The sequence below is a fragment of the Carlito syrichta genome, unplaced genomic scaffold, assembly GCF_000164805.1.
Source record: "Carlito syrichta isolate Samal-C Ts95f unplaced genomic scaffold, Tarsius_syrichta-2.0.1 Scaffold130501, whole genome shotgun sequence".
Taxonomy (NCBI): Eukaryota; Metazoa; Chordata; class Mammalia; order Primates; family Tarsiidae; genus Carlito; species Carlito syrichta.
In genome coordinates this window covers 57,582-74,774 of record NW_007074597.1, presented here as the reverse complement: position 1 = coordinate 74,774, position 17,193 = coordinate 57,582, and the positions used below count along the sequence as shown (strand labels likewise).

The following is a 17,193-nucleotide window of genomic DNA, read 5'->3' as shown; positions in this document are numbered from 1 at the left end:
CTCATCTTCGACAAAGCCTCCACCACCTACCACTGGGGAGAGGAGAACCTATTCAGTAAATGGTGCTGGGAAAACTGGCTGACCACATGCAGAAGATTGAAACAGGACCCCTACCTATCCCCATATACAAAAATTAACTCCAAATGGATCAGAGACCTAAATGTCTGTCAAAACATAAGAACCTTAGAAAATGAAGGACATACCCTCATGGAAATTGGAACTGGCATCCAATTCCTGAACAAAACCCGAAACCCACAGGCCATAAGGGATAAAATAGACAAGTGGAGCCTCATTAAACTGACAAACTTCTGCAAAGCCAAAGAAACCATCAAGAGAGCAGGGAGACAGCCTACAGACTGGGAAAAAGTCTTTGCCAACTCCAGGTCTGACAAAGGCTTAACATCTTGGATCTACAAGAAACTCAAACGTGCTGAAAAGAAAGAAACAAACAACCCTATTATAAAATGGGCAAAAGATATGAACAGACACTTCACAGGAAGACATCTGAGCAGCCAACAAACACATGAAGAAATGCTCAAACTCAATAATTATCAGGGAGATGCAAATCAAAACCACACTGAGATACCACCCTACTCCAGTCAGAATGGCAATTATCAATAACTCAAAAAATAACAGTTGTTGGAGAGGGTGTGGTGAAAAGGGAACACTCCTACACTGTTGGTGGGAGTGTAAACTAGTGCAACCTCTGTGGAAAGCAGTGTGGCAATTCCTAAAAGCTCTAAACATCAACCTCCCATATGACCCTGCAATCCGCCTACTGGGAATATACCCTGAAGAACTCAAATCACTCTATAAAAAAGATACCTGCACACGAATGTTTATTGCAGCATTGTTCACAATAGCAAGAACCTGGAACCAACCATGCTGTCCATCAAAAGAGGACTGGATTAAAAAAATGTGGTACATATACACGATGGAATACTATGCAGCCATAAAAAAGAACAAAATCATGAATTTCACAGCAACCTGGATGGCACTAGAGTCTATAATACTGAGTGACCTCTCACAGAAACAAAGATCTGAGTATCACATATTCTCACTAATATAGTGGACCTCGATCATCCAACACACTACCATAAGAAAATGACTGACAGTGGTGGGGGAAACTATGGGGGGAGGGAAGGGGGGTGGGACTAATGGCAGTAAACATCTGTCTGGGGACGGGGAGACACCTGTTATCAACAAGAGGGCCTAAATGAAGCATATTTGTATACCTAACCCTTAACTGTACCCCACAACATCATAATAAAAAATATTGATTTAAAAAAACCAAAAACTAAATGTTATTAAAACTAGAAAATTAGATTAAAACTCTTGGAAGTAAAAAAAAAAAAAGAAAAAGAAAAATCTTTGAGAATGTTTATTTTGGAAAAGGCAATTTTAAATTGTATGTATATCTTTAAAATGTCCTTCACTAGTCCCATTTTTAAATTTTATTTTCATTTTTATTTTTTTTGAGTTGGAGTCTCACTCTGTCACCCAGACGAGTGCGGTGGCCGCTTCCGGCCACCGCAGCCTTGACCTGCTGGGCTCTGGTGGTCCTTCCACCTCAGCCATCCAAGTAGCTGGAACTACAGGCATGCGCTACCACGCCCAGCTAACTTTTGATTTATTGGAGAGATGAGGTCTTACCAAGTTGCCCAGGCGGGTCTCGAACTCGCTAGCTCAGGCAATCCACTCACCTCAGCCTCCCAAAGCACGGGATTACAGGTTAAGCTACCGAGCCCAGCCCATTTTTAAATTGAGTCAGGATCTCACTCTGTCACCCTGACTGGATTGCAGTGGCATGATCATGGGTCACCACAGACTTGAACTCCTGGTCACAAGCAATCCTCCCACCTCAGACTTCTAATTTAAAAATGTTTATAATTTTTTTTTTTGTAGAGATGAGGTATCACTATATTGCCGAGGCTGGTCTCGAACTCCTGGGCTTCCACCTTGGCCTCCCAAAGTGCTGAGATTACAGGTGTGAGCCGCCATGCCTGGACCTATCCTAATCCTTATTTGCTAAAAGATATGTTATACATTGGATGTATACAAAGATTTATGAAAAATATTTTTATACCTCTAGATGAATAAAGATTTAAACAAATAAAAAGATTTCTTTTTTTTTGAGTTGAAGTCTTACTCCATTGCTCAGGCTGGTGTGCAGTGGCACACTCACGGCCACCCCAGCGTCAACCTGTTGGGCTCTGGCGATCCTTCCACCTTAGCCTTCCAAGTAGCCAGCACTACAGGCGAGTGATATCACGCCTAGCTAATTTTTTATTTATTGTAGTGATGAGGTCTAGCCAAGTTTCCCTGGCTGGTCTCAAACCCGCAGGCTCAGGCAATCCACTCGCTTCAGCCTCCCAAAGTGCTGGTACTACAGGCTGAGCCACTGAGCCCGGTTGAAAAAGATTCCTAAAAGTAACTGAAGATAACTCAAAATAATACTTTTATAATTTTTAATAGAAAAGTTTTTTTTTTTTATTTTTAGCATGACACATTGATAGAAATCATTTAAAAAATCTACAGAAACTTTTTTTTTTGAGTTGGAGTCTCACTCTGTCGCCCAGACTGGAGTGCAGTGGCTGCTCCCGGCCACCGCAGCCTCAACCTTCTGGGCTCCAGCAATCCTTCCGCCTCAGCCTTCCAAGTAGCTGGAACTACAGGCGCGTGCTACCACGCCCGGCTAATTCAGAAACATTTTGTTTAAAATTAAAAGACAACGAGGACAAATATTTTCTGTAAACATATCTTTAATACATAAAAGTTATTTTTAAAAAGAACTATAGACCGGGCTCAGTGGCTCAGCCTATAATCCCAGCACTTTGGGAGGCCGAGGCGAGTGGACTGCCTGAGCCCATGGGTTAGAGACCCTCCTAAGCAACTTGGCGAGATCTCATCTCTACAATAAATAAAAAATTAGCCGGGCATGGTAGCACGTGGTGGCTGGGAGCGGTCACTGCACTCCAGTCTGGGTGACAGCTGAGACATCAAATCAAAAAAAAAAAAGAATTATAAAAGTTCTTCAGAAGTAATGAAAGTAAACAAATACCATAATAGAAACACGGGCAGAGAATATAAAAAACAACTCACAAAGAAATACAAATGACTTGAAGACATATGAAATGAAACACCTCATTAACAATTTAAAGATTGCCAATAAAGTATTTTTATTTTACTTGCCAGACTGGCAAAGATGAAAAAGAATGACAACAGACATAACTAATGAAAGATAAAGCACCAGGAGTGGTGGCTCATGCCTGTAATCCTAGCATTTGGGAGGCCAAGGTGGGAGAATTGCTTGAGCCCAGGAATTTAAGATCAGCCTGGGTAACACAGCGAAACCTTGTTTCTACAAAAAATAAAAAACGTAGCCAGGCATGGTGGTATGCGCCTATAGTTCCAGCTATTTGGGAGACTGAAACAGGATTGCCTGAGCCCTTGAGGTCGAGGCTGCAGTAAGCCAGGAGTTCGAGGCTGTACTCAGCCTGGGTGAGGGGAAAAAAAGGAAAGAAAAAGACACTCTCATATTCAACTGGTCAAGCATAAATAGGTACAACCTTCCTGAAGTATAATTTGGCAATGTATATCAACTATTTTTTTTGAGTCAGTCTTCTCTGTTGCCCAGGCTGGAGTGCAGTGGCACATTCATGGCCACCACAGCCTCGACCTGTTGGGCTCAAGTGATCCTTCCACCTCAGCCTTCCAAGTAGTTGGGATCACAGGCACATGTCACTATGCCCAGCTAATTTTTTGATTTATTGTAGAGACGAGGTCTTGCCATGTTGCTCAGGCTGGTCTCAAACCCCTGAGCTCAGGCAATCCTCTAGCCTCCACCTCCCAAAGTGCTAGGATTACAGGTATGAGCCACTGTTCCCGGCCATATATCAAATATTAAATGTGCATCACAGTGAGGAGAATAAAAGTTAAAATATATTGCAATCTCGCCATGAGTTAGTTTACTTAAATGTTTTATATACAGGATCTCATTTAATCCTTCCAAGAAGCCCATGGATGCTACTATTCTTCTAATTGTACAGATTAAATTACAGGCAATTGTTTAAGATCACACAGCAAGTAAATGGTATAGACAGGATTCAAACCTATATCTGTCTTAATCCATAGTCCTTAATCTTAATCACTGTGCTTGCTATTGCATATATCCTTAAGCTATAAGCTTACATCTAGGACCTTATTATTTAGATAAAATTAGAAATATTGGCAAAATGTAAGCATAGAAATGTTGATTCTTTATAATATCAAAAACAAAAGAAGAAACACCCTTCCTTCCCTTCTTCTGAATATGTGTTTATTGAGTAACTACAATATTTGAAGCACTGTGTAAATATTGGGCTGCAATGGTGACCAAGACAGATGCTATCAAAGGAGTTTAGAATCTAATTGGCAGGGGGAAGGAGAGTAGAGGGGACATAAAGGCTGAACAATTTAACAAGCACACGAATGTTATAATAAAGGAAGTTCAGGGCATTATGGGAACACATGGCAGGAGCACGTAATGTAGGAAAAAAGTTTTGTAGAGAAATAAACATTTAGGTTGAAACCTACAAGAAAAACCCTCAAAAAACTGGAGTTAGCTAGAAAAGAGAAGAACAGAGATCTATACAGAGGAACAGTCTGTGTAAAAGCCAGAAGATAAGAGTGTGGCATCTTCAAAGAAACAAAAGACTTTCAGTATAGCTGAATCCAAGGCTATATAAAAAGGAACAAGTAATGAGAAAGAAGGTAGGAGAGGTATGCAAGGCCCAGCATTTGAAATGCCTCAAAAGCCATGTAAGGGATTTTAAACTCCATCTCAAGAGCAAGGACTTTACACTGGGGACATGACTCTCCAGATGTAGAAAGATCACCAGCTCATTGTCAAATATACATTAGCATCATCTGAGAAGCTTTTGAAAACTTCTGATGTCCAGAGATGGAATCAGTTGGTGTGGGATTGGCCCTTGGTATCTGTACTTCTAAAGTACTCTAAGTGAGTGGAGAGTGCTGCCTCAGGCTCCGACAGCAGCTTGGAGAATGGATTGAAGAAGCAAGATCCAAGGCTGCTGAAGAATCCCAGTCAAGGTGACTGATGGTGGCTTGAACTAAAGCAGGAGAAAGAGCCATGGAGAGAATTAAAAGGACTGAAGCCAGGTGCAGTGGCTCACGCCTATAATCCCAGCACTTTGGGAGGCAGAGGTGAGAGGATTGCCTGAGTCCAGGGGTTTGAGACCAGCCTGGGCAACTTGGCAAGACCTCATCTCTACAATAAATCAAAAATTTAGGTGGGCGTGGTGGCATGTACCTATTTGGAAGGCTGAGATGGAAGGACTGTCTAAGCCCAGCAGATTGAGGTTGTGGTGGCTGTGATTGTGCCACTGCACTCCAGCTTGAGTGACAAAGTGAGATGACTCTGACTCAAAAAAACCCCCCAAAAACAAAAAGGCCTGAGAAGGTATTTGGAAAGCAGAAACAACAGAACCTGATCATTGATTGGATGTAGTGGAGACACTACATAGGAGGATACTACCCACAAACTATTTGGAGGACAAACTGAATTTACAGAAGGGTTACATGTTTTGTATTTTTAAATGTTATTAAATTTTTGTTCTCAATACATACAAGGGGAACCCCAAAAACCTGGAATCTGTTTATTAAAAAATTGTGTATTTATTCTTACATGATTGATACAATACACCTATCAAGATGCTTTTCCTACACTCAACAGTTTTTGAACTCGTCAATTTGAATGCCTTTTAGTGTTTCTGCTGTTTTTTGTTTCACCTCTTCCACATGGGCAAAACATTTTCCTTTGAGGACTTTTTTCATCCAGGGAAGCAAAAAAAGTCACTTGGGGTGAGACTGGGTGAACAGGAAGGGTGGGGCATGGTGGGTCATGCTGTCTTTGGTCAGAAACTGCTGAACACTCAGTGTGGTGCAGGCAGGTGCATTGTCTTGATGGAAGAGTCAGTCACCTGTTTGCCACAACTCAGACGATTCTCCTGTAAATAGTTCCTCACAACAAGGCTAGCTGGTACACTACACTGATACTGATAGGCTCCTAGAACACTTACCTAGTAGGGGAAGACTGTACTACAAGGGGTCTACCCTCCAAAAGACAATTCTAGTTTTTTGGGGGTTCCCCTCTCATATTGTAGATGCATGAAAAAAATAGTTACTCAAGGTAGGGTAACAGTTGTTACCTCTTTTTTTTTTTTTTTTGAGTTGGAGTCTCACTCTGTTGCCCAGACTGGAGTGCAGTGGCCGCTCCCGGCCACGGCAGCCTTGACCTGCTGGGCTCCGGCTATCCTTCCGCCTCAGCCTTACAAGTAGCTGGAACTACAGGCAAGCGCTACCATGCCTGGCTAATTTTTTTTTTTTTTTAATTTATTGTAGAGATGAGGTCTGGCCAAGTTGCCCGGGCGGGTCCCAAACCCGCGGGCTCAGGCAATCCACTCACCTCAGCCTCCCAAAGCGCGGGATTACAGGCTGAGCCACCGAGCCCGGCTAATTGTTACCTATTAAAGGCACATTTACAAAGAATCTTTGCGCCTTCTACTTCATATACTTCTATATTAGAAACATTTCAAAAGACAACTGGTATTACTTTTAAAATCAGAAATAGTTATACTCAATATAATAAATTAAACTTCCAACATGTAAAATAATCTGTAACAGATATCTCTGTGAAACCCAAAGTTTCTAGTTCTTTCCAGTGGCTGTTTCCCTATCTTCTATTTCCCTATAGTTGAAATATGCTCCAAGGTAAGATTGCCTGCTATTTGGTCTCTAACTTTTTTTTTTGAGTTGGAGTCTCACTCTGTCACCCAGACTGGAGTGCAGTGGCCGCTCCTGGCCACCACAGCCTTGATCTGCTGGGCTCTGGCCATCCTTCTACCTCAGCCTTCCAAGTAGCTGGAACTACAGGCGTGCGCTACCATGCCTGGCTAATTTTTGATTTATTGTAGAGATGAGGTCTCACCAAGTTGCCCAGGCGAGTCTTGAACCCGCGAGCTCAGGCAATTCACTCACCTCGGCCTCCCAAAGGTGTGGGATTACAGGCTGAGCCACCGAGCCCGGCTTTTTTTTTTTTGAGTCAGAGTCTTACTCTATCACCCAGAGTGGAGTACGGTGGCAAGCTCATGGCCTTGATCCGCTGGGCTCAGGCAATCCTTCTGCCTCAGCCTTCTAAGTAGCTGGAACCACAGGTGCATGCTACCATGCCTGGCTGATTTTTTGATTTATTGTAGAGATGAGGTCTTGCCATGTTGTCCAGGCTGGTCTCGAACCCCTGAGCTCAGGCAATCCTCTTGCCTCTGCCTTTCAAAGTGCTGGGATTACAGGTGTGAGCCACTATGCCTAGCCCAGTCTCAAATTTCTAGCTTCTAACCCCTAAACAATCAGAGCTGCAATTTTTAGAAATCTTCTTTTTTAAAAATTAAGGAATAGTGTGATAAAAATTAATGCTTTACCTGTATAGTTTGATGAATTTTAGTAGTTGTATATAGTGGTATAACCAGAACCACGATATAGAACAGTTTCCACATGCTAAAAATGTTCCTCATCCCCTTTGTAATTGATCCCCTCCCCATTCCTAGCCCGTCAACCACTGATCTGCTATCACTACTGAAGGGCGCAGAGAACAGTCAGAAGGGCGTCCCCCAAAATGGCACTGCCACACAAAGACAACAAAGGTCCTAAGCTCCGGCTTCTCCCCATATGGTTTCGTGCGCATGCAAAGTTTAAACCTGCACGTGAATAATTTCTCCCTATAGGAATACTACCTCATAGTCTCCTCCAATAAAGCCCAAGCACGGCACTGGCCAGCCCCTGCCAGGCCCATAAATACAGCCCTCTCCCTGCATATCTCTCTCTCTCTCTCTCTCTCTCTCTCTCTCTCACTGGCGCCTAAGTTCTTTTACATAAGTGAAATCATATAGTAGACAGTATTTTATGTTTCACTTCTTTCACTCAGCATAATGAAATTTATCTGCATTGTATGTGTCGATATTGTGTTTATTAATATCATTATTACTTAGTAGTACTCCATGGTATGGTTATGACATAATTTATCTATTTACCAGCTGGACATGTGAACTGCTTCAAATTTCTGGTTATTTTGTATAATATTGCCTTGAAAATTTGCATACAGGTCTTTGTGGATATGTTTTCACTTCTCTTAAAATAAAATTGCTAGGTGTGGAGTTGCTGAGTGGTATGATTAGTGTATGTTCAACTTTCTAAGAGCCTGTTTTCCTATGTGGCTGTACTATTGTGTATCCCAACTAATACAGTACGAGTGTTCCACACTTGACAACACTAGTACTATTTAAAACAGGTTAATGTAAAGGTTTCCCACAACTACCTTCTGATTTTAAAAAGTTGATTAAATTATCTATTAAAATCTATGTGTAAATATCTAAGTCCTATGAAAGAATATAACTTTCCTAGATAGCAACATTAGCTTTAAATTAGAAAAACCAGTTCAAATTTACCTTTTAATGATCTCCTCTTCCTTTTATAGTGTTCTTACCTGAGCTGCTCAATTTTCTCTGGAGTAATAGGACCATTCCCTAAAACTTGGTTTATCTCTTCATAGAGCTTTTTTTGAACTTCTTCAGAGGTGGTTAAAAAACAGATTGCCCAGGTACACACTAGGTGAAAAATTACAGGAATAACAATGAAAATAGCTAACTCAGGGTTTGGGTATAGAATAAAAAACGAATGGTTTGGGCTAGGGTTTTTGTATGTTTTTTCCCCCAATATAGAAGACACATAAATGCTACCAAAAAATAAAACAAAATTCTTCACAGGATTTGTATTTCATTGAACAGAAAATGAGTATTTATAGAACGTGGTCCAAAAGAGAGAAGTGCAATCTGGATGCTTGCTTTGTTAAAACTGGGAAGTGCCTGAAGCCACTCAGCGCATTTGACCTTAGGTAAAATAGTTATGATAATCAATAAACTTCAGTGCATTTGACCTTAGGTAAAATAGTTATGATAATCAATAAACTTCACATCTCTAGGAGTTTTCAGTGTTGGTGACTGTAACAGATTATCTGGTTCATTCAACCTTGTAAAATTAAAAAAAAAAAACTGATTTATCAGTTCACTTAGGAGCACTAATGAAATGATTAATACAAATCAAACTAGCAGGAGATTTATCTACAAATCAATACTTACAATTTTTTACTTGTAAGAAAAAATACACTGGCTCAAGAACTGTGACTGCTTATTGACAGTGGTTCTCAAAAATCACTGTGGGTTGGGAGTAGTGGCTTCTGCCTGTAATCAAAGTGTTTTGGGAGGTCAAAGTAGGAGAATTGCTTGAAGCCAGGAGTTTGAGACCAGCTTGGGCAAATCAGCAAGGCTCAAAACAAACAAAATTTAAAAATTAGCCAGTGTGCCTGAGCCCATGGGTTTGAGACCAGCCTGGGCAACTTGGGGAGACCTCATCTTTACAATAAATAAAAAACTAGCTGGGTGTGGTGGTATGTGCCTATAGTTCCAGTTACTTGGAAGGCTGAGGCGAGGCGGAAGGATTGCCTAAGCCCAGCAGCTTGAGGCTGCAGTGGCTACGAGTGTGTCATGAATGTGCCACTGCCCTCCTGCCTGGCAACAAAAGTAAGACTCCAACTCAAAAAAAAAAAAAAAAAAATTACTCAGGTATAGTAGTGTAAGCCTGTTACTCACAGGGTAATGTCAGAGGATGGCTTGAACCCAAGAGTTTGAGGCTGTAGTGAGCATGATCGTGCTATTGTACTCCAGCCTAGATGACAGAGTGAGACTCTTTAAAAACAACAAAAATCATCTGAGAGTTAGTTGATGCTATAACCTCACTTTCACAAATTCTAATTAAGTATATTTTAGGTGATGTCTAGATATCTGTACTTTTAACAAATGCAGTATGACAGGGTTTTTCTTTGTTTGCTTTGTTTTTTGAGTTGGGGTCTTACTGTCACTCAGACTGGAAGACAGTGGCACTAACATGGCTCACCCCAGCCTCAACCTTCTGGCTCAGGTGACCCTTCCACTTCAGCCTCATGAGTAGCTAGGACTACAGGCATGCGCCACCACCAGGCTACTTTTTTTATATTTGTAGAGATGAGGTCTTGTTATATTGCCTTGCCTAGGCTGGTCTTGGACTCCAGGACTCAAGCAATCCTCTTGCCTTGGCCTCCCAAAGTGCTAGGATTATAGGTGTGGCCAGCTATTTTGATTAACACCAAAACTGGAAGATAATTGGCTCATGCCTTACTTCAGTTTAAATTGGTTTATGGATTATATTCACTGAGGAAATGAAAATGTAAGGAAATTACATGATGAAAATAAAATAGAGGAAAGAGTAGTAGTATTTCCTTCAGGAATCCACTGGGATTACAAGTATTCAAAGAATGGATCCATCTAAATAAATAATACTACCTCTTTCCCTAGAATATGCTTGAGATAATACCATCCATAACTCTACTGTTCCCACGTCAGTTACTTTTTAAAACGCGAACACGTTGTAACGTCTATTTGTCAATGATCTCTTTCCTCAATTAAGGGCTGAATTAAATTTGCCTCAAAGTTAATTTTTTAAAAAGTTTGCCTTATTATTACTTATATTATCATCACTACAATCAATACCTACCTAGTATGCAATTATTTTTATAATTATTTCACATTCAGAGATCACAAAAAATACATGGGTGTCAGTCCATCCTTCACTTTTTCCTACATATGTTTCTTCATTATGGCTTTTGAAGGAATTATGGAATTTCACAGTATGTACAATATGTACATGTCATACAAGTTTACAATATACAGTAATATACAACAGAAAGATTTAGCACAACAATCTGCATACTGTAGTAACGCATATTCTGCATGAGTATATCATCACTTAAAATTATAATATAATTGCAAAAGCTTAATAATCTAAAATACTGTTTCTTTTGTAGAGCTCTATTAAAAGGAATGACTGGAAATGGCTTAAAACGTGATTTTAGGCCATTTCATGTTCTTTAAATACAATACTGAATCAGGAACAATTTCATAGCTCAAAGATAACTTGGAGATCCTCTAGAGCTAAACCCTTATTTTAGAGAAGGAGAAAAATGCAGAGATAAGTATCTTGCCCAAGGCTAATAAGCAGCAGAATAAAGACTTTAATTAAGGTTTCCTGCCTATCTCCTCTCTCAAAAACTTCAGAGGTGCCTTAAAAAATAATCAACCCACATGCAAAAAAGTAGCTTTACTCTTAAAATCCTCCTAAAAACTGAAAATAAGATTAACATGTTAATTCAACTTGGAAAAACTTTTTTTAGTGTCTAGAGCATAACTGATTTAGATGTTTTGAAAGTCTTGAGCAAAGACATATTTTAATGTAATACATTTCATTTTTTATTTTATTTATATGTCTTTTTTGAGTTGGAGTCTAACTCTGTCGCCCAGGCTGGAGTGCAGTGGCATGCTCCCGGTCACCCCAGCGTCCACCTGCCGGGCTCCAGCAATCCTTCCGCCTCAGCCTTCCAAGTAGCTGGAACTACAGGCGCGCGCTACCATGCCCAGCTAATTTTTTTTCTATTGATGTATTTAAAGATGTGGTCTCGCCAAGTTGCCCAGGTGGGTCTCGAACCCACAGGCTCAGGCAATTCACCCACCTCAGTCTCCCAAGGCGTGGGATTACAGGCTGAGCCACTGAGCCTGGCTACATTTGGCCTATTTAAAAAAAATTTTTTTTCTTTTTGAGTCAGAGTCTCATTCTGTCTCCGCTCATGGCTACTCCAGCATCAACCTCTTGAGCTCCAGTGACTCACATCTGTAATCCCAGCACTCTGGGAGTCCAGGGTGGGAGGATCGTTTGAGCCCAGAAGTTTGAGACCAGCCTGGGTAACACAGTGTGACTCTAAAATAAAAATAAATTAATTTTAAAAAAGAAAGAGCTGTAAATGAAACTGTTCAAGTGAACATAAATTTTCTAAATTTTAAATTGATGTCCTAATACTTCCATTAAGTATTTTTATATTACTAAATGTTATGTCTATAAACACATTTTTTATGAATATTGTATAAATGAATGGTACTCCACTAATCTAAAAACCAGTGAGGAAACTTAGAAACATATCACATATTTTAGAATTTTAATTAAAATCACCTTCAATTCCAACAAGAGAAGACTTCTTTTAACTTGTGGTTTCTGTGGCCTACATCCTGGGTTAGTAGACCTTAATAATAGCAGACTCACTTGGAGTCAAAGTGAAAAGCAGCAGCAGGAAATGGAAAAGCTTACTGCACTGGTTGGAGAAGTATCAATAGCAGTTCATTTCAAAGACAGTAACTAGAAAAAAATGTGTCAAGAAATTTATAGCAATTTTCAGAGGGTGATATCAATCGCTGGGGTTAAAAAAAAAAGGCACCTGTGTGAATTAAGCCTTCTAAACAAGAATTAAAAAAAGGAAAGGGAAATTATAAAGAGGTCTTGCAAACAGTGCTTCCTTTATTTTAGACTAGCATCACCTTTATATTTGTAATCCATCTGAAAAAGAAATAAATTTATACTCACATTTTGCAGTTATCACACATCCAGCCAGAGAAAATATAATACTGTCTTCTAGGATCTAGAAAACAAAACTAAGTTTAGAAAGTGTGAAATGAAAGGTGGCCTATATTAGGCCATGCTAAAACAATCTAGAGTTTAAACTTAGGGTTAATTAAAAAAAGAGTACGCTTTTTTCTTTATAATGTTTTATTAAAACAAAATCAGTATAATGTGAAAACCAATCTAAATAATACGCTGCTTTTTTGAAATATATCTTTGATATATCATAGTTGTACATATTTTAGGGATATCTGGTATTTTGATATATGTGTACAATGTGTAATATCAAATCATGGTACAGGTTGCTAACACTACTGGCTCATATACTTTGGCAAATAAACTAGCTCAGTTCCAACTTTCTGGCTCCACCTGATGTAGCAACATGGTCCAGGAACAGTGGAGAGGATCCTGCCACTGTCCTGGGAGCCCAATCAATTTCTACACCAACAAATTCCCCGAAACCACTTCTGACTACAAGAACTTGTGTGTAGAGCGTGGGGAAATTATTCTTACAATGAACAAGTGTGCAACAATGACACTATGCCTGTTTTTTGCCTGACAGTACCATAAACAGTAGTGTGCTGGTGGCAACCAACGTGCACTGTGAACAGGTCAAGCTGCCACACCTGGTCATGCATGCAGAGTAACGTGTCTACAATGGCTACACTTATACAAGTCCTTCTCCTCATTAATTTTTTTTTTTTTGAGTTGGAGTCTCACTCTGTCGCCCAGACTGGAGTGCAGTGGCTGCTCCCGGCCACTGCAGCCTCAATCTCGACCACACCTGGCTAGTTTTTGATTTATTGTAGAGATGAGGTCTCACCAAGTTGCCTAGGTGGGTCTCGAACCCGCAGGCTCAGGTCTCCTCATTTATAATCAGAGAATTTCAGCTTAATATTTGCTTACCCAAATATTAAATAATATACAGATTCTTCAAACAGTTAATTAATAGGAGACTAAGTACTTGAACTATATATGTACAATAAAAAAGAAGCCATTGAATTCTAGGAGGGTATCTGGATTAAAGTGAATGAAAAGTTCATTCCGCTGCCGGGCTCGGTGGTTCAGCCTGTAATCCCGCGCCTTTGGGAGGCTGAGGTGAGTGGATTGCCTGAGCCCGCGGATTTGAGACCCGCCTGGGCAGGCGAGACCTCATCTCTACAATAAAAATAAAAAAAAATTAGCCGGGTGTGGTAGCGCGTGCCTGTAATTCTGGCTACTCAGAAGGCTGAGGCAGAAGGATCGCTGGAGCCCAGCAGGTCAAGGCTGCAGTGCAGTCTGGGCGACAGAGTGAGACTCCAACTCCATATATATGAGACTATTATTGGTATTATTATTATTATTACTTATAGACAGAGGTCTTGTTATGCCACCCAGGCTGGCCTCGAACTCCTGAGATCAAGTGATTCCCCCCACCTCAGCCTCCCGAATAGCTCAGACTACAGGCATGTGTTACCACCCCTGGTTCCAGCTTATTTTTTATTTAATAAATATTTAACAATTACATCACCTGTTGGTCATTAAGGTTCCCCTGTACTAAGAAGTCAATGAAAATATGCTGACTGAAGTTCCTTCCTTTTCGCTCTTTTATGATTTTTTTAAAGATAGATTCCAGTTGCATAAGAGCTTAGAGAAGAAAAAACAAAATAATTTTAGAATACAAGCATTTGTGGAGATTGAACTTCTAAAAGATAATTTTGCACAATGTTACTATGTGCAGAATAAAATCTTCAATGTTGGCAACCAATAATGATGAAAGCTAATTTATGCCCATCTATTTTATTTTCCTCCTTCCTTTTGCCGACTTTAACATATATACCAAAAGTGCATAAAACACATAAGTGCAGTTTAAGGAGTAATTACAAAGCAAACAGCTGTAACTTGACTACTCAGATTAAAAAGGAGAACAAAACCAGCACCTAAGAGGCTTCCAAACATGTAAGCTTCTCCAACTACCTTCCTTCTCAACTCTTTCTGTATTCCATTCCTTTCCCCAAATCTGGCATCGGACAGAAACAGATGTGAATTAACCAGAAAAATACATTTTACAACCTGAAAGATACAAATATCTGACATTCAATGGTCAATAAAGTTATCCCCAGATGTGCTTCATTCCTTACTCTACTGGACCTATCCCTGAGGATATTCGTAACTCTTTCACATGGCCCACACTTCCTTCCCAATTTACTGTCTGCTCATTCTCATTCTCCTTATTTCATGTTTTTTGTTGTTTTGAGTTGGAGTCTCACTCCCGTCGCCCAGGCTGGAGTGCAGTGGCACACTCACAGCCACCTGTCAACCTGCTGGGCTCAGGCGATTCTTCCAATAAGCCTTCCAAGTAGCTGGAATTACAGGCGCGTGCTACTATGCCTGGCTAATTTTTTGATTTATTGTAGAGATGAGGTCTCACCAAGTTGCCCAGGCTGTTCTTGAACCCATGGGCTCAGGAAATCCTCTCACTTTGGCCTCCCAAAGTGCTGGGATTACAGGCTTGAGCCACCGTGCCTGGCCCTCCTTATTTCATTATGACTTTTTGAAACCGGTCTCACTTTGTCGCCTAGGCTGGAGTGCAGTGGCACGATCATAACTTACTACAGCCTCGAACCCCTGGACTCAAAACAGTCTTCCTGACTCAGATTTCCAAAGTGATGGGAGTACAGGTGTGAGCCACAGTACCCAGTATCAGTCTACTTTTTTTCCTTTTTCCTTTTGTTTTTTTTTTTTTGAGTTGGAGTCTGACTCTCCTGCCCAGACTGGAATGCAGTGGCATGCTCATGGTCTCTGCAACCTTGACCTGCTGGGCTCAGGCCATACTTCCATCTCAGTCTCCCAAGTAGCTGGGACTACAGGTGTGTACCACCACACCTGGCTAATTTTTTTTTTTTTTTTGAGTTGGAGTCTCACTGTCGCCCAGACTGGAGTGCAGTGGCCACTCCCGACCACCGCAGCCTCGACCTGCTGGGGTCCGGCGATCCTTCCACCTCAGCCTTCCAAGTAGCTGGAACTACAGGTGCACGCTACCACAGCCAGCTAATTTTTGATTTATTGTAGAGATGAGGTCTCACCAAGTTGCCTAGGGAGGTCTCGAGCTCACGGGCTCAGGCAATCCACTCACTTCAGCCTCCCAAAGTGCTGGAAGTACAGGCTGAGCCACCGAGCCCAGCCTATTTTTATTTTTTTGAGTTGGAGTTTCACTCAGTCACCCAGACTGGAGTGCAGTGGCCGCTCCCGGCCACTGCAGCCTCAACCTGCTGGAATCCGGCGATCCTTCCGCCTCAGCCTTCCAAGTAGCTGGAACTACAGGTATACGCTACCATACCCGGCTAGTTTTTGATTTATTGTAGAGAAGAGGTCTCGCCAAGTTGCCAGGCGGGTCTCGAACCCACGGGCTCAGGCAATCCACTCACCTCGGCCTCCCAAAATGCTGGGATTATAGGCTGAGCCACCAAGCCCGGCCAGGGCTCAGTTTTTAGACTTTTCTCCTTTTCCATCTATATTCACTACCTTGGTGATCTCTAGTCTGAAGATTTTAAATATGTCACACTTTCAAATTTGTATTTCTTGTCAGGACCTCTTCTACCTGAGCTCTAGACTCAGGTATCTAACAACTCATCACCCAACATGCTGAACTCCTGACCTTTCCCCCCAAACTGGGCCTTCCCAGTCTTCTCTATCTTATTTCCTAATAACCTCATTTTACAATTGTGAGGTCTAAAACCATGGTGTCTCCTTCTCTCTCATAACCCACATTTCACCATTAGCCAGTGTGCTAGGTCTATCTTCAAATACAGATTTACTTTTTTTTCCCCCTGAATTTTCTGTTGCCTGCTACCTGGTCCAAGCTATGTCATCTGTCTTGCCTGGTGCATTGCAGTCAACCCCTAATTAGTCTCCTTGCTTCTGCTCTGAGTTCCTACAGTCTCATAGCAGCCAGAGTGATCCTTGGTTGTTTTTTTTTTTTTTTTGAGTCACAGTCTTACTCTGTCACCACAGCCTTGATCTGCTGGGCTCAGGCGATCCTTCCAGCTCAGCCTTTCAAGTAGCCCACAGCACCCAGCTAATTTTTGAGTTTATTGTAGAGATAAGGTCTTGCCAAGTTGCCCAGGCTGGTCTGGAACACCTCAGCTCAGGCAATCCTCTCACCTCTGCCCCGCAAAGTGCCGGGATTACGGGAGTGAGTCTCCGCACTCAGCCCAGAGTGACCCTTCTAAACATAACTCGTATCACAACTCTGCTCAAAACGCCAGTAGCTTCCCGTTTCATAGTAACAGCCTAGTCACACAAGAGTCTATAAGTCATATGAACCCATCCCCAATCTTTCTGACCTCATCTCCTTCTGCTTCTCTTGTAACTCACTTCACTCCAGCCATACTGGCCTTCCTGTTGTACCTCAAATACACCAGCAAGAGTCCCACCTCCAGGACTTTGCAATTACTTTACCTTACATAGAATATTTGTCCTTTGGACATCCAGGTATCCATGTAATCTGCAAGACTGGTTGCTTCATCTCTTTCAAGTGTTTGCTCAAAAGTCACCTCAAGGCAGCAGACAGCAGACACTTGCAATTGTCCTACCCGATGTACCCTTCACATTTCACACCGT

At 41.3% G+C, this 17,193-nt stretch overlaps 1 protein-coding gene across 1 annotated transcript in view; it reads right to left on the bottom strand.

Annotated features, from left to right (window-relative positions):
• The window catches only part of LOC103250492 (cytochrome P450 20A1), a gene marked incomplete at its 5' end in the record, with an annotated part of 73,692 nt that overhangs the window by 6,778 nt on the left and 49,721 nt on the right, over positions 1–17,193 (bottom strand). The window contains 3 exons of the mRNA XM_008049085.1: positions 8,540–8,660; positions 12,556–12,610; positions 14,102–14,217. Of these exons, the coding sequence (XP_008047276.1) occupies positions 8,540–8,660; positions 12,556–12,610; positions 14,102–14,217 (292 nt within the window). The remainder of the gene's footprint in view (positions 1–8,539; positions 8,661–12,555; positions 12,611–14,101; positions 14,218–17,193) is intronic.